Here is a 24,279-nt window from a genome sequence, read left to right as displayed (position 1 = left end):
GGAAGCATCAGCTGTGTTTTTGTGTTGTGTTCTCACTTAGTAGCCATCATTACCGCTTAAACCAGTGGTCCGTCCCAAGCTGTTTGAGCATTGAATAATTGCACTGTCCTCAGTAAAAAAAGGGTATAAGTTTGTCTGGTATTCACATGCGGCTTCCCTTGTGTGTTTTAGGTGACCACAGCATGTAACCCAGCTCCTGCCAATGACCTGGTATGTCTCTTTTGATTCAGTTTTTTCTTCAAAAGCATTCATTGACTTGATCCATATTTGGATTTCCCTCATAGCAAGCTATAAGATATGGTTTTCCAAAAACCACTGAATGGTTTTCTTCCACCCCCCCACAAACCCTACACTGAATTCCTTCTGGGAAGCCGATCCCTCAGCCAATCCAGCTTGAGCTCTGTTGGATTTCTGCAGCCCTGCAGGATTCCTGTTGTGAAAAGAAATGTTGAAGTCGCTGTAGGAAGTAGTACTGTTTATCCATTAGATAGTCTGTTTGCTTAATTAATGTTTCTTTCCTTCCTACACCCCCTCCTTTTGCCTTCCTGGCCCTTTCTCCTCTTTTTCACCCCTTGTTTAACCTCAAACACCCCCTCTCCTTTCCGGTCATATTCTCTCTTTTTGCTGACATCTTTGCTTGTTTGCTTTCAGCAGCGAAGAGGGACCGCTCCATCTCGAAATGCCCAACACTTGGTGAGCATGGACGCCTTGTACCCTTGTATACAGCTTGACATGGGGTGCTGTAGCTCAAGTTGTAGACACCCTCAAAGATATATTATTATTAGGAAAATAGTCAATGATTCATAGGTGGTTATTTGCTTAGTTACTTGCTTTCAAAGACATGGTGCTTCATGGTTGCCATGTTTTTCAACCATTTATTCATTTTCTACCGCTTTTTCCTCACGAGGGTCGCGGAAGTGCTGGAGCCTATCCCAGCTGTCTTCGGGCAAGAGGCGGGGTACACCCTGGACTGGTCGCCAGCCAATCACAGGGCACATATAGACAAACAACCATTCACACTCACATTCATACCTATGGACAATTTGGAGTCGCCAATTAACCTAGCATGTTTTTGGAATGTGGGAGGAAACCGGAGTACCCGGAGAAAACCCACGCATGCGTGAGGAGAACATGCAAACTCCACACAGAGATGGCCAAGAGTGGAATTGAACCCTGATCCTCCTAGCTGTGAGGTCTGCGCGCTAACCACTCAACTGTTTTTCAACCAATCTTTGTCAAATTTTACACACATGTGCTTGTCGGTCCCCTAAAGTTGTGTACAAAGTTTTGCAGTGATTCGTTTAAATGCTTTAAATTTAGAATTTGAGATGGCTTAAAGGCTCGGTTTCAGAGGGCGTTGCAAAATTGTTCCTTTGTGATGTCACAGAGGAGCGTTCATCCTTATGGGCGTGGCTGGAGGCGGGATACATTCTCTGCCCTCCCCCAAGCTATGCTTCTCTGTTTATGAGGCAAGCTAAGGTAGAAGTTATTGGAGCATTGCTTCTGACAAAGTGTGTGCGACAATGAGTGCTCCTCCTTGGGCAGGCGAGGTTGGAGGAGCACCAGCAGTGCCTTCGGTAAGTCAGGGGTCTCTAGCCTGTAGCTCATGAGCTCTGAAACAATTCTCAGTTAGCTCTCCAAAGACTTTTTTCATTTATTTCAGAGGGCGTTGCAAAATTGTTCCTTTGTGATGTCACAGAGGAGCAGGCTTCCTTATGGGCGTGGCTGTAGGCGGGATACATTCTCTGCCCTCCCCCAAGCTATGCTTCTCTGTTCACGAGGCAAGCTTAGGTAGAAGTTTTTAGAGCAAAGTGTGTGCGACAATGAGTGCTCCTCCTCGGACAGGCGAGGTTGGAGGAGCATCTGAGCATCAGCATTTGTTTGTGCTCCCCGTTAGCTCCCCAAAGACTTTTTTCATTTATTATCAACTCCTATAAAATGAGGTTTGTTCGTAGTTAGGAAGCACTTTGGGCGTGTGAGTGGGCGTGCCCGGAGGCGTGCCGTGGGTGGAATAAATTAAAACAAACCTTTTTGTCAGGAAGCACAAATCCAAGGAAAAATTCAGATTCTGGAAGATCTAGACAGTTTTCAGTTTTTTCAAAAAAACTGTTTTTATTGTGTGGAGCTGCTCTATAGGAGTCCACAACTCAATTGTGTATTCTATACAGGGCTCTACCAAATCTTTGACGTACACCAAGCAGAGAAACACCCTGCCCAGGTAAATATCATCTCATTCATTCATTGCATTTCCTTCATTATGATTGAAAGAGGCATAGCTTTTTTTTTTCACCATCTTTTCCTGGTGTAGGAGCTTCAGCGTGGACCGTGTGATGGAGCGGGTGATGGAGCGTCACTATGACTTCGACCTCACCTACATCACGGAGAGGATCATCTCTGTCTTCTTCCCACCGAAGCTGGAAGAACAGAGGTACCGACTCAATCTGAAAGAGGTGGCCGCCATGCTGAAGTCCAAGCATCAGGACAAGTTTTTGGTGAGGACGATGATGAACACCCCCAAAAAAGATGCATGTTAGGCTCCAAATAGTCTACAGGTGTGATTATGAGTGTGCATTCATGAGATTGACGGCCTCTCAAAGGTCAGCTGGGATACACTCCAGCTCCTTTGTGGCCTAAATGAGGACAACCGCTATAAAAATGTCTGGATGGATAACATCTCATATAATATTAAGCTTTTTTAAAGATAATATTCATCAGTTTTCATTGACCGACATATTTTCTGTGTGTTTCAGCTCCTCAATCTTTCCGAAAGGCGCCATGATATGAGTCAACTAAATCCAAAGGTACGCACTTCTTGTATTTCTTGTTGATTCCTTATTTTATCTCCTCCAAATCACACACTCCAACATCAGGTCCACGACTTTGGCTGGCCAGACCTCCACGCCCCGCCTCTGGATAAGATCTGCGCCATATGCAAGGCAATAGAGACGTGGCTGACCTCTGACCCACAGCACGTGGTGGTCCTGCACTGCAAGGTCAGAGTTCAGGGGCTTTTTTTTTTTTCAAAAGGAGGTTTTCCCAGAGTTGTAATCGAGCAGATGTATGGGAATATTGTTGGAGAATTGATACATATGTGTATATAGCAGGGGTCTCAAACTCAATTTACTTGGGGGCCACTGGAGCTAGGGTCTGGGTGAGACTGGGCCGCATCAGGTTTTCCAAAAAAACAAAAAACGCATGTATTAAAAACAAAAAAAATTTAAAAACTTCGCTTTGGTTCCAATTTCCTACAAGAAAAGCTCTGATAAAACATTCCACTGTTCTCAAATATCTTACTTTTTATTTTAAAATGAATAAATATAATAATATTAATAAAACGGCAAATAATAAAAACTTAAGAAACCACATAGTTGGTGGGTAGACAAATTATTTTTTTCAGATTAAAATTAACAAATAATTATTAGAGCCCTGTAGACATGACAAAACACGACTATAGTCACATTTATACTCTTTTTATTTACAACATATTGCGCAACTGCAGGGTCTTGAGACACATGCTAACTCCAAACTAGAGAGCTAGCGACCTAAACGGTAGCCTTCAAGTTATTTTCTTTAAACTTAAATAGCCAAAAACTTACCACTTCCACACGGATAGGGAGGATAACTATTAACAGTTATTTAACCTTTAACATGAACATTAATCAAATGTAATATTTTTTTCTGGGTACATGATACCATACAGCATCCATATCAAACTTGTGCGGGCCGCACTAACATTAAACTTTCATATCAAGGCGGGGGCCTCAAACTAGTGTCCTGCGGGCCACATTTGGCCCGCGGGCCGCGTGTTTGAGACCTTTGGTATATAGTATATACTGTATATATTAGGGCTTACCGTAATACCTTTTCTACTATTTGCAGGGTAACAAAGGCAAAACAGGAGTTATCATCGCAGCCTACATGCACTACAGCAAGATCTCAGCAGGGTGAGTGTGCACAAAACACGAAGACATTAATATTGATCAATATTTTAGTTTAGCAGTTTTGTCCATCACAAAATGACAATACTGGTGTACAAAAAGGTGCTGCAACCATTTCCTTTGGAACTTCATAGAACGAAGGCGTTTGATGAATTAAACCCTGTGGATTTTGCACAGTAACACTGGAATCCTGTAGCCGATGCCAGCTGTATCCTCTCCATGTCATTCCTGGCATGGAGAGAGTCTAGTGTGGAACTCATGGAAATTATCTGCTGAAAGCCCCTCAATGTGTGTGTGTGTGTGTGTGTGTGTGTGTGTGTGTGCAGGGCGGACCAGGCTCTCAGTACTCTGGCCATGAGGAAATTCTGTGAAGATAAGGTGGCCTCTTCCCTCCAGCCATCACAAAACAGGTAGAGGTCACAGCGTGCTCAGAAGGTGGAGGGTCAGGGGATCAAACAGGAAGGGGGGGTGGGTTCGGGTGCGTCATGCCCACATCCGTCAGCTTTTTTTATAGTCATCTATCACATAGTGAACTACTTGTATTGTACATTTCTAATGAGATTAATGAGGAAGTAACATGGAGTAGTTTGTGCTCAATGGCTTCCTCTACAGTTGCAAAGTGGAACTGAAAAATATGAATATAATTTACTGACAAAGATATTTTCAGTTTTCAGTTTTATTTATCACGATTCTTTCTTAGGTATATCTATTACTTTGGGGGTCTTTTGTCCGGAGCTATCAAGATGAATAGCAGCCCCCTCTTCCTCCACCAGGTTCTCATTCCATCCCTGCCTAACTTCCAAGGAGAAAGAGGTTGGTTTTCTTGTTCATGTGCCAAAAGTATTGCGAAACATCCCTTTATCAATGAATGAATCAATCAGAACTTCATTGGTTGTCCTGTGAAAGTGAAGTATTCATATTGACAAGACATTTTGAACACATTTTGTGCGGTAATTAGGTGTACTTTCACTTGAGTACAATATTTTGGTAGTCTTTTCATCCCGGTTGTAGAACGGTTCATCCCTGGTGTATCCTGACGCTGATGAATCCCAGCAATGTTAACCTTCTAGAATGTCATCAGCTGGTCACATTCAGTGCTCCCACCCACACAAACAGTGTATTTATCTTTAATCTGATGATAGACTCCATCAGGATAGAAGGATGGCAGTCAGCACATTCCTGCATCCAACTTCATGATGATTGTTGATGATGATGAATACTCCTTCTGTCTCTACAGGTTACTACCCTTTCCTGAAGATCTACCAGTCCATGCAGTTGGTCTACACGTCAGGCATATAGTGAGTCTTTTGTGACTTATCAACCGTGGTCTGCATGGTTTGCATTGTACAGAGCAGCTGGATAGGTGCAGATTCTGGAAGAACTAGAACGCTTTCTGTGTTGGTTATCCCAATTTCTGCCTAGTAACGAGTGTCCCACTCTTGTTTGTAATGGCAATCGCTACCTTTCCATGTTTCATTAACCCTATAGATGCATGAGTGACTGGACCCTACACTCTTCCATAAGCGGGTCAAAAATGACCCATACTAGAAATAAATGTGTTTTTATGCCAATTTTGCCATTTTGGTTAGGAATAATCACTTGTATGATATTTAGTATTATATTCAGGACCACACAAGAATGATTTCATCCAGCATCTGTAGGACCATTTCAGCTGTGTATCTAGCAGCTAAGGCATGCATGAGGAAACAAAAGAGTAATGCCCAACAATACATATAGTAATGTATAGTAATGTCAGCTAGTTATAAAGTAGGCTAATTTGTTGATAACATGACTGTTAGCATGAAAGACACATACACAATATTATATATGAAGATAATACTTGTTGTATTAGCACTTTATGTGTAAAATAATCTTCCTGAGGGGTGACACGTGTGGTCTACAGTTAATTTATTCCTGACAGCCAGAGTTGATAAGAATCAAAGGTTCCTATTGGATTCCATAGAAAATGCATGCGTAACGCAAAAACAAAAATTTCTTAAAATTTATAAAAGGTAAGTTAAAAATGTGAATGGTATGATAGCAAAAACATATTTTTTGAGGAATACCTGGAATATGAAATGATTTTAAAAAATTTAATTACGAAGATATTTCAAGAAAACAACCTGACCGGGTCATTTTTGACCCACTTATGGAAGGTTGGAGTAGTAACACAAAAACAAAAAATTCTTAAAATGTATAAAAAGTAAGTTAAAAATGTTTTTGGAGGAATACCTGAAATATGAAATGATGAAAAATTTTCAAGAAAACAATCTGACCACTTATGCATCTAAGGGTTAAGGTCAAAATAATGCCAAAACCCAGATCATCGGTGCTATACTAGTATACAAATAAAACCTTCTGTCGTTAGTCTATCTTGTATCTGTAGTCATCTGATTTGTTTGTGCTCTCTGTTTGGTCTACAGTGACCTACAAGGAAGTGGAGGAAGGCGACTTTGCGTGACCATCGAGCCAGCGCTGCTACTTAAAGGTGACATCATGGTGAGTGACAGGAAATGACAGAGCAGCCCAAATGATATCGTGACTTTATCTGAAACAAATGAACTGGAAAGGCCAAATCTGTGGAGCCACGCCAATGCCGGTGTATAAAGCACTGATGTGTGTTTTATTTTCTCACATTATTCCGCTCTCTGCTGCCCCCTGCAGGTCAAGTGCTACCACAGGCGGGCCCAGACTGCTGACAGGGACGATGTGTTCAGGCTGCAGTTCCACACCTGCACAATTCATGGAGCTCAGCTATGGTTTGGCAAAGGGGAACTAGATGGTGCTTGCACGGGTATATTTACTAATTATTACGAACATGTGTTTAATTAAAATATTGTACTATGAACCACAGTATTACTTCACATACTGCTTATATAGGTGTATCTTAGCATGTACTAATGGGTTTCCTGTTTTTTTTTTTTCCCCAAGATGAGCGTTTTCCATCTGACGCCACAGTGGAGTTTGTCTTTTCCACTGGACCTGAGAAGATCAAAGGTTGGTTTACAAACCAATTAAAAGCCAATCACAGGGCACATATAGACAAACAACCATTCACACTCACATTCATACCTATGGACAATTTGGAGTCGCCAATTAACCTAGCATGTTTTTGGAATGTCGGAGGAAACCTGGAGAACACACACGCATGTTTTGTCTCTCCACAGGTCGCGAGTACCACAAAAACGACCCGGCTGTCACGGTGGATTACAACACCGCGGACCCAGTAGTTCGCTGGGATTCTTACGAGAACTTCAACCAGAGATACCAGGACAGTCTTGACGGTAATATGTCACCATGTCTCAGTTCCGCTTCTAAAATGCCTTAGAAAAGAAATCACATGATGACGATATCTCTGTTTACGTCACAGATATCGCCCACACAAGAGGCCCCCTGGATGGGAGTCTCTACGCTCAGATAAAGAAGCGCCGGGGTCCAAGTTCTGGTTCTCTCTCTTCAACCAATGGCAGCAGCCCTCGAGAGGATGATCAACCTGACCGTTTTCTTCCTCAACGTTCCGACTCCGCTCTCTCCGCCCATTCCAGCCCTTTCAACCAATCATTCATCCACCCAGACCACCACGAAGAGCCGATACGTCCACCACCTCCAACCAGACAAGAGCGAGAGGAACTTGAGCGCCTTCTCGGAGGCATTGAAGGAAGTGGGGATGCAGAGCGAGAGACCGCCATCTTAGATGATGGCGATTCCTCACCCTCAGAACGGAATGGGACACCGAGGCTTGGTCGGTCCTGTTCCTGCCGGGATGGATACCGGTCCCAACGATGTGCAGAACCTGGGTGCGACCGCACTCTCCTCATGCCGAATGGTTATTGTCTTGATCGGGCACCCGGCACCAACGGGCACCACGGGGCAACTCCTTCTCCGATCCCCAACTCAGCTGCTCCCCCCTCACACATGGACCTTTGCCAGCACTACAGTCCACATCCACACCATTCCCTCCCGCCTCCGGATCTAGTGTGGGACCGACAGAGCAGCCAGCAACACTTCCTGCACCGCTCCTTCTCTGAAGCACCTTCGTCACGTCACCACTGTCCTTACCCTCCTCTCGACCCCCACGGCCACCCCCATCACCACCCTGTGTCCGCACCGGCTCGCCTCTGCTGCCGAGAGGATGACTACAGCCCCTACCATCATCTTCTTTCACATCATCACCACCATTCCCACCCCAAATCCACTGGCAACCCACCCTACCATGACATGATGCTACTAGACAGTGCGTCTCCCCCTGGCTGCCCGTGCAGGGACTGCAGCATAAGAAGAGAAGACGCGGCGGCCTATCACAGCTTGAGGCTGGACCGCGGCGACGGCTTCCAGTGGGACAGAGAGGGCGAGATGGGCCTACGAAGAGCCCGGGAAACAGAGTTAGCACGAGGAAACTCAGAGATCCACTGGGAGAGGCGAGGCCGGGAGTTGTCCCTCCCTTGGGAGCAAGACAGAGAGGCGGAGCTTCAGTGGGAAAGAGAGAGGGAAGCAGACTACTGGCACAGGAGGGATGCCATAAACTCCTACGGTCCACAAAGTCACAATCATTCTGCTTTTACCTTTGACCCCTTGCCATCGTGCCACCCCGCATATCCTGAGGCGTCACGTTCCCACGCTCATTCCCACTTAGACCTCAAGTACAGCAGCAGCAGCAGCGGCTACCAGACACCCCGACAAGCATGTCCCTGCTCGCCTTACCAGCCGTCTCCGTCCGAGAGCAGGGGCTACGCATCAGGCTACCAGTCCGAGTCTACTTCGCCGCTTCCTCCCGCTTCATCCGTCACGGGTCCCTGCAGCCATAGCAACGGGTCATCTGAGCATAATCACAACTACCACCGTCACCATCCAGACGTGCCACAATCATACGGCTCTGACTCACACACTGGTGAGACACGCAAACAAAACATTCCTTTTATGCAGCCAAACCACTAAATGTTGTGGTTTGTTCACTTCCTCTTCTAGATGGCCTGCGGAACTCTGGCGAATGCGTGGGTTGGAGGGATCACATCACCAACGGTTCCTTCAAGAGGGCGCACAGAGATGGCCACGGTGCTTCTTCCACCCCGTCAGACATGTCTGGACCATCCACACCCGTCCACACTAGCAGTCCTCCAAGCACACAGGAAAGGTATCTCATGGATTTAAGCTGTGTACACACAGTGTTGTTACTGTAGAAAGAAATGCAAAACAGTAATAGTCACGTCTCCATTGCAGTCCCAGTCCAGGTAGAGAACACGACATCCGTAAAACAGTCATCAGCAGTGACTACGTCGCATCCCAACCTCAGAATGGACACCATTCCTCTGATAATGTCGTCCAGCAGTCGACGGAAACGTCGTTAATAAGCAGCACTGACTCGTCATCATCGCCGCATGCAGACAAACCGTCACACTCAGAACCCCACAACCACTGCAAAGCACCAACCGTCCCGTGCCCGACAACACAACAGCAGCACTGTTGCTACGAGGTGCCATCATCAACACCCAACGCTGTTGCCTCACCTTCGTCGGACCACCACACCCAACCTCCCACTCTGGAGACTCACCCATCAGAAGCTGCAGCTGTGCCGTCCTCTGCGACACAGGCAGTGTGTCATCCTCCCAGCCAGACTCAAACCACCAACGCACAAGTCAATGGATGTTCTTCTCCACCCCCAGACGCCCCCAAAATATCCAGCACCCCCGATTCTCCAAGTGCACCCATATCTCCAACTTCAACATCATCTTCCGTCCCAGCTGCATCCAGTAGCATGGATGGCTCCCCTGTTTCTAGTAGCCCAGTTCCTGGTTTTGCTACATTGGGTCGGAAACTGATGATGAGCGGTTCTGACCTCCACCACCATTCCACACCCACCCCTCACCACCACTACCCCGGCATGGAGCACAATCCTGCTACGGACACCAACAAGAAGCACCATTACTCCCCTGCTCACCCACTACATCTCCACCCACCATCCAGTTCCAGCTACTCTACCATCACCATCCCACTTCCTCACCCTCAGCCACCCCTGCCGGAGAAGAGACACCCACCCGTGTCGCCTGGCCCACCAAGTGATGAGGCAGAAGCTGAAAAACCAGCCATGAGCACGTCAGGCAACACTCAGCATCAGCACCACGTTACCTTCTCGCCCACCGTAGGGGAAATCGCACCGCTTGAGAGTGATATCATCGGGGAGCCTGAGGATGGGAATAGAGTCAGTGTGAAGTTTGTCCAGGATAGTTCGAGGTTCTGGTACAAGCCTGGCATCTCCAGGGAACAAGGTAAAAAAAGGATATTATGTTTTATAATGAAACACTTCCCACAGGAGATATAAATAATCTGTTCTAACATACATTTTTCTTACTTTTTATTTTTTCTTGACTGTAGCAATTGCTGCTTTGAAGGGGAGAGACCCTGGAACCTTCCTGATTCGGGATAGTAATTCCTTTCAGGGGGCGTATGGGCTAGCACTGAAGGTGGCCACACCTCCTCCTAACGTCCACAACCATAGCAACAAAGGTAAAAAAAACAAGATAAGTTATTCGTCCCTCAGTGGGGAAAATTTGCATTGCACAGCAACAAGAGTACAGAATCAGTTAAGCAGTACAAAATACACAATATAATAAAAATAAACAATATAAACAACCCAAGTATTAACAAATCAACAATTTTACCCAGTTATATACAAATAAAGTTTGCATATAATACGAAATGAGATGAAATATATGACCAGTCTATACACTATGAGATTTTGCTAGTGAGTTAATATGAGGCATTATAGAAATACTTCACTTAGAACTTAATATATTGCACTTAGAGCCTTAATATTGCACAGCGAATGGAGTCTGGAGTAACTATACTGAAAATAAAAAAACAGAGTATTGCACAGATGTACATAGTGGTATAGAAGACAGGATTATGTAATTGATGTAATTTTTAGTAGAGCTCATTAAGTTACGCAGAGTGATAATACCCGCACGTTAACCGTATTTCTCCGTTCCTACAGTGGGCGACCCCCTGGAACATTTGGTGAGACACTTCCTCATTGAAACAGGCCCTCGAGGAGTGAAGATTAAAGGGTGTCAAAATGAGCCGTACTTTGGTAAGCATTAGTATTTGTAATACCCATCCACCACCAACGTACTGTCAATGCTCCAATGAAGGGTGTTGAAATATGTGTATCCCAATGACAGCATTGTGAGCTAGCTGAAATTAACTCATTTTCTTGTGTTATAATGCATGTTTCACATAAGGATTGTGAATGATGGGCAAAATTCCTCTTTAAAATGTTCCTACTAAGCTGTTTCCAGTGTTTCTGACATTGTTTATGTGCATTCAAAGGAAGTCTGTCTGCATTGGTCTATCAGCACTCCATCACGCCCATCTCTTTGCCCTGTGCACTGAAGATCCTCGAAAAAGGTCAGAAGTCCTTAACTTATTTGTTAAACTATGTGTACTTTTGTCTGAGTGGTCTCCATCTTGTCAGATCTGATCGGGGATGTGCAGGAGGTTCAGCCTGTGAGTAACATCAGCACCGCTGCTGACCTCCTCAAGCAAGGAGCAGGTGAGTCCACTCTGTAGTCATTATCATAGCTCTGACATATAGGCTTGGAGGTCCGCCATCTCATCGTTTATTTTTACTACTCATGGTCAATCCTCAGCCTGTAACGTCCTCTACCTGAACTCTGTGGAAACGGAGTCTCTGACTGGGCCTCAGGCCATCGCCAAGGCAACAGATGCTACACTGGGCCGCAGCCCTCGCCCCACTGCCACAGTAGTCCAGTTTAAGGTGACATCACAGGGCATCACACTGACGGACAGCCACCGCAGGTACCACATATCACAATGTTGTTATTATTATTATTATAACAATAGTAATAATAATAATAATATATATTTTTTTTACTTTGGGGGAAGAATCAGGCATTGATGTTGATGTGTGTGTGTGGGGGGGGGGAGCTGTTCCTATTCACAGTACACAATATAAAAGAAGTAACCTACAAGTCATCATTTCTAGATATAATAAATAACTACAGGCTATATGAGTAATACATTATTATTATGTTATAATAATATTCTTAATGATAATAATAATGATAATACTAACAATAATTATTATAAAGTATATTATTATTATTTGATAATTATAGTACTATTCTTAACAATAATAATTATTATAATTATAATAATTATAATACTAATAACTATTATTGTTAATATATTATATTATTATTATTATGATAATAACTATTATTATTATTATCATTATTGTTAAGAATAGTACTATTATTATTAAATCATAATCATGATAATGGTTATTTTATAATAATACTATTAATAATTATTATTATTGTTATTATTATCATTATTATAAGAATATTATTATAAAATGTTATTATTATAAAATTGTCACTATTATTTTATTATTACTGTACATTACAAGTTGTCAAAGAAAATATAAAAATACTAATAGTAGTTATAAAGTAGAGTCAGATTGATGCCAAAATGTAACGTTTTACCTTAGTTCATAGATCCAGATATACGTCATATGTACAGTCGAGCCCCCCACTTAGTTAAGGTCTAATTGCTGTCATGTCCTCCTTTGTCTTCTTCTAGGGTTTTCTTCCGCAGACATTACCCAGTGAACAGTGTCACCTTCAGCAGCGTTGACCCCAACGACAGGAGGTACGACAGTAGACCACCCACATGACTGTAACTGCAGATGGAACTTGAACTAACCTAAAATCAGCACCCCCCCGGATCACTTGGCTGCATCTGTTGCTGTGATCTTGGCATGGTTGTTTGTGTTTGTTAGATGTATGAGATGCATGATAGCGAGAGAACCGGCATCTGTGTGTGTGTGTGTGTGTGTGTGTGTGTGAGAGAGCATGCTGGCTGCAGCTGCCTGAGCCTGCTCTTTCTTTCTCTTTGAAATAGGTGGACTAACTCAGACAACACCACTGTTAAGTAAGTGCTCTGTTGTTTGTTGGCATGTGGTAGATATAATTAGAACAGTCGCATGGCATCAAGACTGTATGCCTGGCAAAAATATGAATTACTACAAATAATCATGTGACATATTCACCAAGTGCTAACATTCCTCCCTCTCATCTCCATTAAAGAGTTTTTGGTTTTGTCGCCAAGAAGCCCGGCAGCTTGGCGGAGAACGTCTGCCACCTGTTCGCCGAGCTGGACCCTGAACAACCCGCCGCAGCCATCGTGAACTTCATCAACAAGGTCATGTTGTCGCAGCGGCGGTAGATGTCACAGCGATTATGTGACGATTGCCTTGTTACAGTAGGAATGTTACATTTTTTAAAAGGCGCCACATCGTCCTCTACCGACCCGTATCACAAAGCTGCTTGGCTAGTATGTCGCCATGGTAACACAAAGCATGAAGATGATTCAAAAGAACATTTAACATTCCTTCCAGATTAAAATATCATTAAGTATCAAAAATGCAGTAGAACCAATACATTTAGTGAAGCAGCTTTGTGATTCCACTTGCATAGGATGATGATGATGATGATGATGATACAGGGTTATATAATCAGTCTAGTTAGTGCATTTGTAGCATCACAGACTGTTAACACATCATAACAGGAAGTAAACAAGACCAAAGACTATTATGTTGTTTAGTTTCGCAGTACCCATGCAGCAGGGGTGGATAGGAGGGGGTGGATGGGGGGGGGCGTTTCCATTATCAAGTCCACTTGTGTATCTTGAGCATTAACAACAATCCTGTTTATCCCCCCCACTCATACACTGTTCATGACGACAAATGGAGAAAAACAGTCATGTTAACTTCCTTTAACCAAGTGTGTGTGTGTGTGTGTGTGTATATGTAGGAGGCGATTTGAAAGTATTCAGATGTGTGTCGCTCATAATTGAAAAGGAACGTAAGTGAAACGAATGGGGGGGAAAAAGGCGACGTGAGGAATGGCGTACAGTGTTATTGTACAGTTATTTTAGTGACTTATTAAGTCAAAACAGCGGCCAAAAGAAATGTACTTAACCAAAGATGAAGCACTCTTTGTATGAATTAATAAGCTTTCTATTCAGCTATATTTTTGTACTTAACGCATTCTTGTATCTCGGCTCCGCATTTATATTAGTGAGAAAACACTATGTTTATTACAGCAATAATATATTGTGGTCTTTGTATTTACCTCCGTGTTGATCTCTGTATTATGTAGTAATATATTTTCACATGCAGCTATAGGACCATGTATGAGACATACAGTAATAAGGAAAGTGTTTTCTTCAAAAAGGATATTCTGCTATTTTGTATGCAAAAAAAAAAAAAAGAAGAATAGAATAAAGTGATAATGATGTGGTACATTACATTGTCATTGTCATGGAATATTATAACAAGGTTTATTCACAGTTCCTTTAATGCTTCTTTGGAGGAAATCACACAGGCATTTATTATTATTTTAAAAAATCCCAAAAAATATATATATAGTTTTTTGTTTTGTTTTTTTACAAAGGGCACAAAATAATCTATAAATCTAAACAAGACAAGGCTAATGGCTTAAAGATACCATCCAAAACAGTTGAAATGCACTTCATGAGGCAGGAGTGTAGCTTCACTTAATCTACATAAAATCGCCTTTGTGCATCAGTAAAAACAAAATGGTGCAAGAAGTGCTTTTCATATAGCTACGTAAACAAAACAGCAGTATATACCAAGGCACTTTTGTCGAAAAATACTACATTTGCAGTCCTGGATTCTCAACACATGCTGGAGCCGGAATCTGTGCCGTGTTAAATAAGGCCCACAAAAAAAATATTCCCTTAAAGAGCGTATCTTTGGAATGCATGTACTTTGTTAGAGAACTGTGAGAACTGTTTATCTAAATCTTTAAAAAAATAAACTAAAAGCCTAACATCGCTTTAATGAGATTCAAAAGCTGACCTTCTTTCGGCTTTTGACTCTCCATCCTGTTCTCGTGCTGTGGCAGCTAAAGGTGGCTGTGGGCTGAGACGGGATGCTGCTGATGCTGGTGGTACGAGGTGTTGGAACCGCAGTCAATGTAGCGATATGCTTCCAGGCTGTTCTGGGATGTTCGCACCATGTGTGAGGTTTTCACGGAGGTTCTGCAAAAGTGTGTTGACAAAGGGGAGGAGCCACAAACACGTGATTTTCCATAATACTGTAAGATAATTTCAAATAACTGAAATTAAAAACATGAATGTAAAGCCATACTTACTGCATAAAAACAAGTATGTTGTGGACCTTGATGCTGGGCATGGTGCAGAAGGCACTGATAGAGACAAAGGGGACAAATTACACATTAGACTTTTGATTAGAGCCACTCTTTTGCCTACTACTGTTTAAATGTAGCTGTTTAAAACAGGCTCCTACCATCAATACCATGAAATGTGGAGGTGGGAACATAATAGTATGTCATACATTGACATCCTTTACTTTATTAGATTCATGTAAGTACCTTAAAGCTCTCATTGGACTTCGTTTTATTTGCTTGACACTTACTAGACGTACGGCGCACTGCTGCCTATCTCCACGCTGACTGTGTAGTCCACCTGTGCGACATTAAAGAACAACAAATTAAGCACATAGGTATAATGAGATAATATCTCCAGTGACGAATGATACTTACCCGGCGCTGACTGAGTGGCAAGATGGTAGTCGCGTCGTTGACTTGATGCGTCCCGATCACCTTCTTCATGTAGAGCACCTGACAAGTGATGCTCTGGACTCGCACCGAGAAGAAGTTAGGGTTGCTGAAGTTGAGCGTGCTCTGATGGAGGTGGGGGTAAGTAAAATTAAATTACAGTAATAAGGGGAGCACTGGAGAGGAAAAAAAAAGTATGTACCGTCATGTTCATTTGGACCTTGTTGTTAGCATGATCGAAGTGCACCGTCACCGCTCGTATCCCGTCATCCGTCACAATGACTGAGCGGGGAAAGAGGAAGAAGGCCACAAGCACGGAGGCCAGGAAACACAACATGACCGACAGAACCACGTAGAGTTTCCTAGGAAAGACATGACAAGGTTTTTTTTTTGGTACAATATTAATGCACAGACACACAATTTATTTGGGTGAGCTGATTGGTGACTTACGTTCTTTGAGGCCGCAGCCTTTGATCGCTATATGGGATCAATGCAACCAGCTCATTGACTTGCTCTGTTTGGGAAGAGATGATACTAGGTCACAAAACATGGCCATTCCAACACCATAAAGGTTATACAATTTCACATTTTCTTAGGAAATATACCTTAAAAATTGCTTTTTCATTGGCTTGTTTCAGTTTTTGGATGACATCATCACAGAAGAGTACAAAGGTACAAAGAACAGATGTGATTATGGCCATAATCACATATGTGTTGACATTACTGAAGAAATGACTCATTAACTTGTTTCCAATAATAACAAATACAATTGAAACATTTTAACTGTTTCTTGCACAAGAGTAATAAAGGATAGTTTTAGTGAAATGTGTTTTTTTTTACATTACAGTACTGTATTTTGACAATGTGGTGGTCGTTGTTTAGTAATAGTAATTTAACCTGAACTACATTAGTTAAGTTTATTATTTTTTTAACAGGCTGGACATTTGCTACATGCTAATAGTAATTAACTTCCAAGTACTTTTACCTGAGGGTATCCGTCCACTCCCTTGACACGCCGGGCATGTTATGCTGTCCTTGCCGGTAAACTCCACGTAAGGGAACTGGGCTATGTCTTCCCGCCTGACGAGCCCGTCCAAGGAGTCGTCATCGTCGGAGTCTTTCTCGTCGCCTCGCCGCCTGGAGCTCGACCTCTCCGGCAAGAGTGACAGGCTGCTCCCGCTGCGAGACAACACGCTCCCCATGGCGGCCGGGCTATGAGCCTTTCACCCAGACCACCGTCTTTGTCCCGTTGACTACTTTGCCGCTCCAGGTGGGTAAAGATAAAAACATATTTATTATTATAATAGTCACTTTTAACTTGTCCACTAACTCGGAAATTAATCAGAATGTTACCTCAGGAGTTTAGCCTTATGTTGCCTTCATGTGACCTCAGGGCATTTGCGTGTCTGGAATCCATTGCTGTTTTCACTTGCTGACGAATCAATTGTGAAGTCTCGTTTTTGTGCTAGTTAAGTACGAGAGAAAACACGTATTCAGTCTAGTCAATACGGTGTTCTTTTTTTTTATTTTTTAGCTTTTTAGCTTTTTTATTGCTACATTAAATACGCGCATGTTAACTAGCCTACTCTTAAAACAGGACCGCCAACTCCGCATCCACTTCCGTATTATTTCATGCGCTGGTTTGGCCGCCATGATGGTGAGCAGAATCCAGAAACATTGCATTGTAAACATATCCTTCGGCATGTTCTGCTCAGCCATAAATTGCTCGTAATACTTAATATTCTCCTAATATTTCTTGTGAAATTATAAAAAATACTGCCGAATACTACTGAATTGTATTTTTAGAATGTGCCGTGGGCTAACAAAAAATACTTCTACCTTGTGGTTAAAGCAAAGACTATGTACTGTTGGGATTGTGACATTCCGCCAAACAACACTAGAGGGCGCTAGAGGCAAAGAAATAGGCAGGGCAAAAAAAGATACTGCAATTTTTCCAACTTTCATCACTGTATTTGTGTACTTTTAAGTTTAGTGAGTACTTTTCCACTGGTTTTTATCAGCGACAAGGCGGGGACTGGTTGCCAGCCTATCACAGGGCACACAGTGACAATCATTCATACTCACATTCATACTTACGGACAATTTTGAGTCACCAATTAAACCTAACATGTTTTTGGAATGTGGGGTGAAAACACATGCAAAGGGAGAACATGCAAACTCCATACAGCAGAGATTCGAACCCAGGCCTTCCTGATCTCTTTCCGATCTGCTGACTGTGCCCAGCATGCTAACCACTTGTGTGAGAGAGTGTGAAAGTACAAGAAAGTGTTTTATAGCTTTGGACAAACATTGGGCCTTCACACGTTTGTTATTTAGTGGCCTTAAAGGCCAACTTTGTCAGGCTTGTAAAGACTGTAGAGAAATAATGTCCACTTGTCAGTAGATGGGACTTATACACAAGTAAAACAATAAATTAAAAAAACTAAATTTCATCTTAATAATGACCAGATATGACTATAATACTCATGTTTCAGTCTGACTGTAACACAGGCATAAAATCTGATTTTTGTCAAAATCACACAGATGAAAAAACAGTGTCTGCTTTAACTAAAACCGCCTAAACATTTATAGGTTTTCATATTTTAATGAGGATAGCATGCAAACAATGGCAGAAGGGGGAGGAATAAATCACTGACCCCCCGGCCTAAGGAGACTTAAAAAGCAATTGAAACCAATTTTTACCAAACAATTGAAGTCAGGTGTGTGCCCAATCACGGATGAGTGGCTTAAAGCTGCTGTGCCCACTATAAAACATACACCAGTTCAGTTATTTATTCCTCCCCATGTCTGTCATTATTTGCATGCTATCCTCATTAAAATATGAAACCCTACAAATGTTTGGGTGGTTGTAGTTAAAGCAGACACTGTTTTTTTCATCTGTGTGATTTTTGACAAAGATCAGATCACATTTGATGGTAATTTTATGCAGAAATGTGAGAAATTCCAAAAGGTTCAGATACTTTTTTATACCACTGTATAGCGTGGAAAGGAAAAGACATAGAAGACTGTTGGCAATGTTTGTGTAAGATATTCCACAGTGGTTAGTCATTATTTCCTGAGTACTGAACTGAGGCTAAATTCAAAACAAACGATTAAAACAGATTAAACTGTATCGGTGACAAGGCTACTGTCATCACATCTCAGTTATTTTTTTCCAGCATATTATATGACGAGGATGTAATAATACTGTGTTGAGATGTTCTACCGGTGCTGCCATCGACTGGTCCCACTAAAAAAAAGAAGCATACAGATGTTTGCAAATATTTGAGCGTGTGCTTCCTGTGTGTGCTTTCATGGCAGCTCTTTGGAAATTTGGATTCATCGAACCGCAGCAGTGAAAGACGGTCATTGTGTGCAGCCTGTTAGCAAACATTCAGAACCAGTTAGTACTTCTAGAACCTTTAATGAATAATCAGGTACATTTGCAGGGGTTTACAGCCGGGAATCTTACACACACACTGTGACGTTATGACCGAGGCATGATATTAACTAAGAAATGAAGACGTATATCTTTCCAAAATGTCCCCTTGTTGCTTAGACAGACAATTCCATAATGTCCCACAGAGCTTTGTTGGCCTTTTCATTCATTCCGCTCCACGTGAAGCACATGAAGCGAGAGCACAGTCAACCAACTTTAATGAACAGCTGCCATATCAGCTTTTCTTATCACGGTGCTTTCGAAAAGACTCGACCTCTCCCACCTTCCTCCTCCTTTCTGTCTTTCTACTCCCCCCCCCCCCCCCCCGGACATTTTTTTCCCACATTCTTGGCAGTCAAACGTCTCCCATGAGATCTTCCAGTCGACTGTCCAACTCCAAAGAAAATGTCAGTTACGGTTTATTTTCTGCTCCTGAATTACACTTGTTTTGCATTATCTGGTACATTTGCATGTAATTGTACATTTTCTAAATTTGACTTAAAGACTGCATTACCTGTAATGCAGGGGTCTCAAACATGCGGCCCGTGGGCCAAATGTGGTCCGCAGGATACTAGTTTGAGGCCCGCGCAAGTTTGATTTGGATGCTGTATGGTATCATGTACCCAGAAAAAAATTATTACGTTTGATTAATGTTCATGTTAAAGGTTAAATAACTGTTAATGGTTATCCTCCCTATCCGTGTGGAAGTGGTAAGTTTTTGGCTATTTAAGTTTAAAGGAAATAACTTGAAGGCTACCGTTTAGGTCGCTAGCTCTCTAGTTTGCGAGTTAGCATGTGTCTCAAGACCCTGCAGTTGCGCAATATGTTGTAAATAAAAAGAGTATAAATGTGACTATAGTCGTGTTTTGTCATGTCTACAGGACTCTAATAATGCTTTGTTCATTCTAATCTGAAAAAAATAATTTGTGGTTTCTTAAGTTTTTATTATTTGCCGTTTTATTATTATTATTATATTTATTTATTTCTTACTGATTGATTGATTTTCTTTATTCTTGATTTGTTTATTTATTTTTCATCTTATTTTGTGTAGAAAAATAAAAAGTAAGACATTTGAGGACAGTGGAATGTTTTATCAGAGCTTTTATTGTAGAAAATTTGAGTTTTTTAAAATATATATTTTTTTTAATAAATGCATTGTTTTTTTTTGGAAAAACCTGATGCGGCCCAGTCTCACCCAGACCCCAGCTCCAGTGGCCCCCAAGTAAATTGAGTTTGAGACCCCTGCTCTAGTGTAATCCCAGTTAAGATTTTGGCATTATGGTGTCATAGATGGAAGGAAACTGCAAGGATGAACATTATTGTGGACTCAATTCCCAAACATTCCTGTTTGATTCGGTCACTACTTTTGTCTAAGCGTCCGCGTGTAATGTAATCCGATTTAGCAACACCCACCTGAGTTGGGTGCAAAGAGACTCGACAAGTGACGTCAGCTGAAGCTTGGCCTGACATGATCTAGTTGTTTGGGTGGATTGTCCCCGTGGGGTTTACATCAGACTGTGTGTGTGTTAGCGTTGGACAAATATTCGTTTGTTTTCACCGTTCATGTGATAAAAGCTGCAAGGGTCAATGTCGGGAGTTAAGAATCGTCTGACAGACTGTAAACTGAACACAAGACATTTCTTGTTTAAACTGATAAGACTTAATTTTATTTCATTATGTTGGAAATCCATCCATCCATTTTCCTCCCTTTATCCGGGTCCGGGTGGCGGGGGCCGCAATCTCAGTAGGGAAGCCCAGAATTCCCGGTCCCCGGCCACCTCCTCCAGCTCCACCGGGAGGACTCCAGGGCGTTCCCAGGCCAGCTGTAATCCCTCCAGCGTGTCCTAGGTCTGCCTTGGGGCCTTTTCCCGGCTGGGCATGCCCAGAACACCTCACCACGGAGGCGTCCGGGAGCCATCCGGACTAGATGCCCGAGCCACCTCAACTGACTCCTCTCGATGTGAAGGAGAAGCGGCTCTACTCTGAGCCCCTCCCAGATAACTGAACTCCTCAGCATAGGGTCATGGCCTATGTTGGAAATGACACTGAAAAAAAATATTATTAGCGATGCCCGTGAACACAACCCCTCATTGCTTATAATAACAGTTTAAAGCAGGGGTCTCAAAGTCAATTTACTTGGGGGCCACTGGAGCTAGGGTCTGGGCGAGACTGGGCCGCATCAGGTTTACAAAAAAAAAAACCCAAAAAACGAATTTGTTAAAAACAGAAAAATGAACAAACTTTGCTTTGGTTTCGATTTTCTACAATAAAAGCATTAAAAAACATTCCACTGTTCTCAAATATCTTACTTTTTATTTTTCTACACAAAATGAGATGAAAAATAAATAAACAAATCAAGAATAAAGAAAATCAATCAATCAGTAATAAATAAATAAATATAATAATAACAATAAAACGGCAAATAATAAAAAATTAAGAAACCACATATAGTTGGTGGGTAGACAAATTATTTTTTTTCTGATTAAAATTAACAAAGCATTATTAGAGCCCTGTAGACATGACAAAACACGACTATAGTCACATTTATACTCTTTTTATTTACAACATATTGCGCAACTGCAGGGTCTTGAGACACATGCTAACTCGCAAACTAGAGAGCTAGCGACCTAAATGGTAGCCTTCAAGTTATTTCCTTTAAACTTAAATAGCCAAAAACTTACCACTTCCACACGGATAGGGAGGATAACTATTAACCTTTAACATGAACATTAATCAAACGTAATATTTTTTTCTGGGTACATGATACCATACAGCATCCATATCAAACTTGCGCGGGCCACACTAACATTAAACTTTCATATCAAGGCGGGGGCCTCAAACTAGTGTCCTGCGGGCCACATTTGGCCCACGGGCCGCATGTTTGAGACCCCTGGTTTAAAGTGTGATTCAAGTATTAAGACTATTTTTTAGCTTGATTGACATATCGGGCTCTAATTGTGTAGAGTGGCCGGCGCTCTTTGCAATTTTCGTCAGGCGCAGCACGGCGCACCCACGCCCATTCCCCCCACAAGTATAATCTTAACCAATCAAATGAACACCGCTCATTGCCTTTAAATGGACCACACATCAGAGGTTACATCATACGTGAGGTTGAGTTGCCATTAAACACAACGTCTCTTATACATGACCTCTTCGAAGTAATCAAAATATGAGGTTATTGGCTTTTACACACATCCTCTCCCCCCCCTTGAATGATGCACAATGGTATGGGCCTCTCCTGTCTGTTCATATAAGGAAGATAACTAAACCGAGGCAGTGGAAGATATGGCTGGCGGTCGGTAGGAGGGGGACACTTCCCGAGAGACAAACCAGATTAGTCAGGAGAGGAAAAACACACACAAACAAATGATGTCTTCATCATGAGATCATAAGGAGTCTCCCTTACATAGACTCCCAACGGCTGACCCTGCAGACCAAAGAAGGACGTAGCACGCTTACATAAGACTCGCTCGGTATCGTGCCAACACTTTGGTCCTTTAACTTTCAGATTCATCACCCGTCTACTGAACGGAGCTCCTCATTCCGTGAGGACGTTGACCACAGGAAATAATCGCTGACCTTGCTTTTATCTCTCCATCAGTCCTCATCGAGGTTCATAAATGTTTGCCGGCGCTGATTAAACAACATTTTACAGTGTTTCGTCCCCATTGGTTAATCATTACACATTCAGCTGTCATCATGTAGCTCACTTAGAAAGGTCACCTAAGTTCACTTTATTACGTCACAATGTTCACCCTTGCTTCCAACGGAGATAAAGCCAAGCTCCCCGGTAGCAGCAGAGACCTTTTTTGGTCATATCGCTAATCAGTTGCCAAATAAGTCAGCCAAGCCTCTACTTCCTGCTTGACCAAACCGTGATGATATTTATTGGCACGCAGGACATGAATTATAATCCTGGTGATTAAACAGCAGATTCTTCCCCTATGATGACATACTGTATATTTACTCATTTTGTGCAAAAGTTGTCAAACACTAGAGGGAGTGAAGCTCTTATAACCGGCCCTTGAATGCAACAGCCTCCTGTTGGAAGTGGATATTTCCCTTTTCCCAAGCACTTCCTGTAGGCGACAGCACCTAACTTGTGGTTGCCAAGTGTCTTATTATTACAATACCCAATATAAGTGTGAAATGTAACATTAGTCATTGAAGTATTCACTTATATTTACAACAGCAGTAACTACTTTATTTCATGAATTACCTTGCCTTAAAAAGGATGTTGCCCACAGCCGCAGCTGTGAATGTCCGTTTTTTTTATGTCGGATTTGTTCGAATGGGTTAAAAGTTATTATAGACCAAATAATGAGGATGAGTAAAGAAGAATAAATAGATAAAAAATGGCCGACTACAATAACATATGCGTGAACGAGTGAGCTAGCTAAGCTAAGGTGAAGTCAACGGGTGTTTGATCAAGGGTTTCAGGTGTCAAGCGGCACACACACACACACAAGCAATGAAAGGATTTGGCAGTTTGTTACATTGCTCAAGGGCACCTTGTCGTTGCCTTGGAAGCGAGTTGGAATCTCTCCAGCAACCAGTCGCCCTCCCATTGCTTTTCCGCCATAATTCAGAGACACCTAAAGAGTTAGGTTTCCATAGTCCAACACTGTTTGTTCTTTTCTTTGTTGTTTTTGCTTTTGCAAAATTTGTAAAGATGGCGTTAGAGTACCTTTGTGTTGTAATAGAGTGCGAGAACGTGAGGTGTGGGGGTGTCTTTGGACTAAAAAAAAATATTTTTCCAGTGTATAAAAGTCAGTTTAAGGTACAAACTGTGATTCTGAGTACTCAGCATCAGTTTGCAAACAAGTCTTCATGCTGTTGTGTTCATGACCATCACTATTGTTACTATTAAGAGACATTTTCTCATGAGTTAAATGCACCCCTCATTTAAATATTTACTGGCTTCTTCCCTACAGTAAATTTACTTTAAAGGGACACTTGGTGGGCACAGGTGCTTGACAACCACATTCCGAAACAGAAGCCAAATATCCTGTCCCTTTTGTCCTTTTGTTGTTTGGAACTCGCCCGGACAGAATGGGACCATATCTGAGGTGGTCCACGTCTTAGAGGTGCTGCCACAGAGGGTCCAGTTTGTTCCAAAAGACCCGCGACTAACCAACTTTAACCCTAACCACGTCTATGAACTGGACTAATATGATATTTGAATTTATTTTGTATACATGTGTTGCCCGCTCCACATCCATTGCATCCTGGAAAGTATGGGGTGGGGGTTCAGATCCACGGATGTTGTGGATTGTTGCCA

General features: G+C 42.4%; 2 protein-coding genes and 1 long non-coding RNA gene across 7 annotated transcripts in view; 2 read left to right on the top strand and 1 right to left on the bottom strand.

Annotated features, from left to right (window-relative positions):
- Nucleotides 1–14,354, top strand: part of tns2a (tensin 2a) — a 36,073-nt gene extending 21,719 nt beyond the window's left edge. For 3 of the 5 annotated variants that reach the window (XM_058085701.2, XM_078798196.1, XM_078798197.1), the window contains 25 exons: nt 172–210; nt 652–693; nt 2,169–2,218; nt 2,309–2,492; nt 2,751–2,801; nt 2,871–2,993; nt 3,880–3,944; nt 4,265–4,348; nt 4,639–4,751; nt 5,176–5,236; nt 6,362–6,437; nt 6,603–6,732; nt 6,870–6,935; nt 7,106–7,222; nt 7,309–8,826; nt 8,904–9,069; nt 9,156–10,201; nt 10,308–10,439; nt 10,927–11,022; nt 11,262–11,339; nt 11,407–11,484; nt 11,582–11,750; nt 12,537–12,605; nt 12,858–12,887; nt 13,043–14,354. In XM_058085701.2, the coding sequence (XP_057941684.2) occupies nt 172–210; nt 652–693; nt 2,169–2,218; nt 2,309–2,492; nt 2,751–2,801; nt 2,871–2,993; nt 3,880–3,944; nt 4,265–4,348; nt 4,639–4,751; nt 5,176–5,236; nt 6,362–6,437; nt 6,603–6,732; nt 6,870–6,935; nt 7,106–7,222; nt 7,309–8,826; nt 8,904–9,069; nt 9,156–10,201; nt 10,308–10,439; nt 10,927–11,022; nt 11,262–11,339; nt 11,407–11,484; nt 11,582–11,750; nt 12,537–12,605; nt 12,858–12,887; nt 13,043–13,181 (4,722 nt within the window). In that variant the 3' untranslated portion in view covers nt 13,182–14,354. The remainder of the gene's footprint in view (nt 1–171; nt 211–651; nt 694–2,168; nt 2,219–2,308; nt 2,493–2,750; nt 2,802–2,870; nt 2,994–3,879; nt 3,945–4,264; nt 4,349–4,638; nt 4,752–5,175; nt 5,237–6,361; nt 6,438–6,602; nt 6,733–6,869; nt 6,936–7,105; nt 7,223–7,308; nt 8,827–8,903; nt 9,070–9,155; nt 10,202–10,307; nt 10,440–10,926; nt 11,023–11,261; nt 11,340–11,406; nt 11,485–11,581; nt 11,751–12,536; nt 12,606–12,857; nt 12,888–13,042) is intronic. The other 2 variants (XM_058085702.2, XM_078798195.1) reach the window with 2 other exon arrangements.
- On the bottom strand, nt 14,071–17,174 carry tmem106c (transmembrane protein 106C). The gene is made up of 8 exons (XM_058085705.2): nt 16,913–17,174; nt 16,545–16,823; nt 16,010–16,073; nt 15,762–15,921; nt 15,545–15,685; nt 15,418–15,467; nt 15,134–15,187; nt 14,071–15,020 (listed from the first exon to the last, which is right to left on the bottom strand). Exons 2-8 carry the CDS (start codon nt 16,759–16,761, stop codon nt 14,885–14,887), a joined length of 822 nt encoding a protein of 273 aa, XP_057941688.2. The 5' UTR covers nt 16,762–16,823; nt 16,913–17,174; the 3' UTR covers nt 14,071–14,884.
- LOC144901993 (uncharacterized) overlaps nt 16,364–24,279 on the top strand; it is a 27,312-nt gene continuing 19,396 nt past the window's right edge. The window contains exon 1 of the long non-coding RNA XR_013630206.1: nt 16,364–16,829. This is a non-coding gene — a long non-coding RNA (uncharacterized LOC144901993). The remainder of the gene's footprint in view (nt 16,830–24,279) is intronic.

This window comes from Doryrhamphus excisus, linkage group LG17, assembly GCF_037039965.1.
Source record: "Doryrhamphus excisus strain RoL-2023G ecotype Guam linkage group LG17, RoL_Dexc_Guam_v1.1, whole genome shotgun sequence".
Lineage (NCBI taxonomy): Eukaryota > Metazoa > Chordata > Actinopteri > Syngnathiformes > Syngnathidae > Doryrhamphus > Doryrhamphus excisus.
Note: the sequence above shows the minus strand (reverse complement) of the source record. Positions and strands in the feature narration are given on the sequence as shown.

Excerpts from the sequence above, each read along its gene's own strand:
- tmem106c (XM_058085705.2), bottom strand. The coding sequence starts at position 16,761 with ATGGGGAGCGTGTTGTCTCGCAGCGGGAGCAGCCTGTCACTCTTGCCG. Across the intron at positions 15,468-15,544 it reads TGCCACTCAGTCAGCGCCGG|GTGGACTACACAGTCAGCGT; the intron begins GTAAGTATCATT and ends AATGTCGCACAG. Across the intron at positions 15,021-15,133 it reads AACATACTTGTTTTTATGCA|AACCTCCGTGAAAACCTCAC; the intron begins GTAAGTATGGCT and ends ACACTTTTGCAG.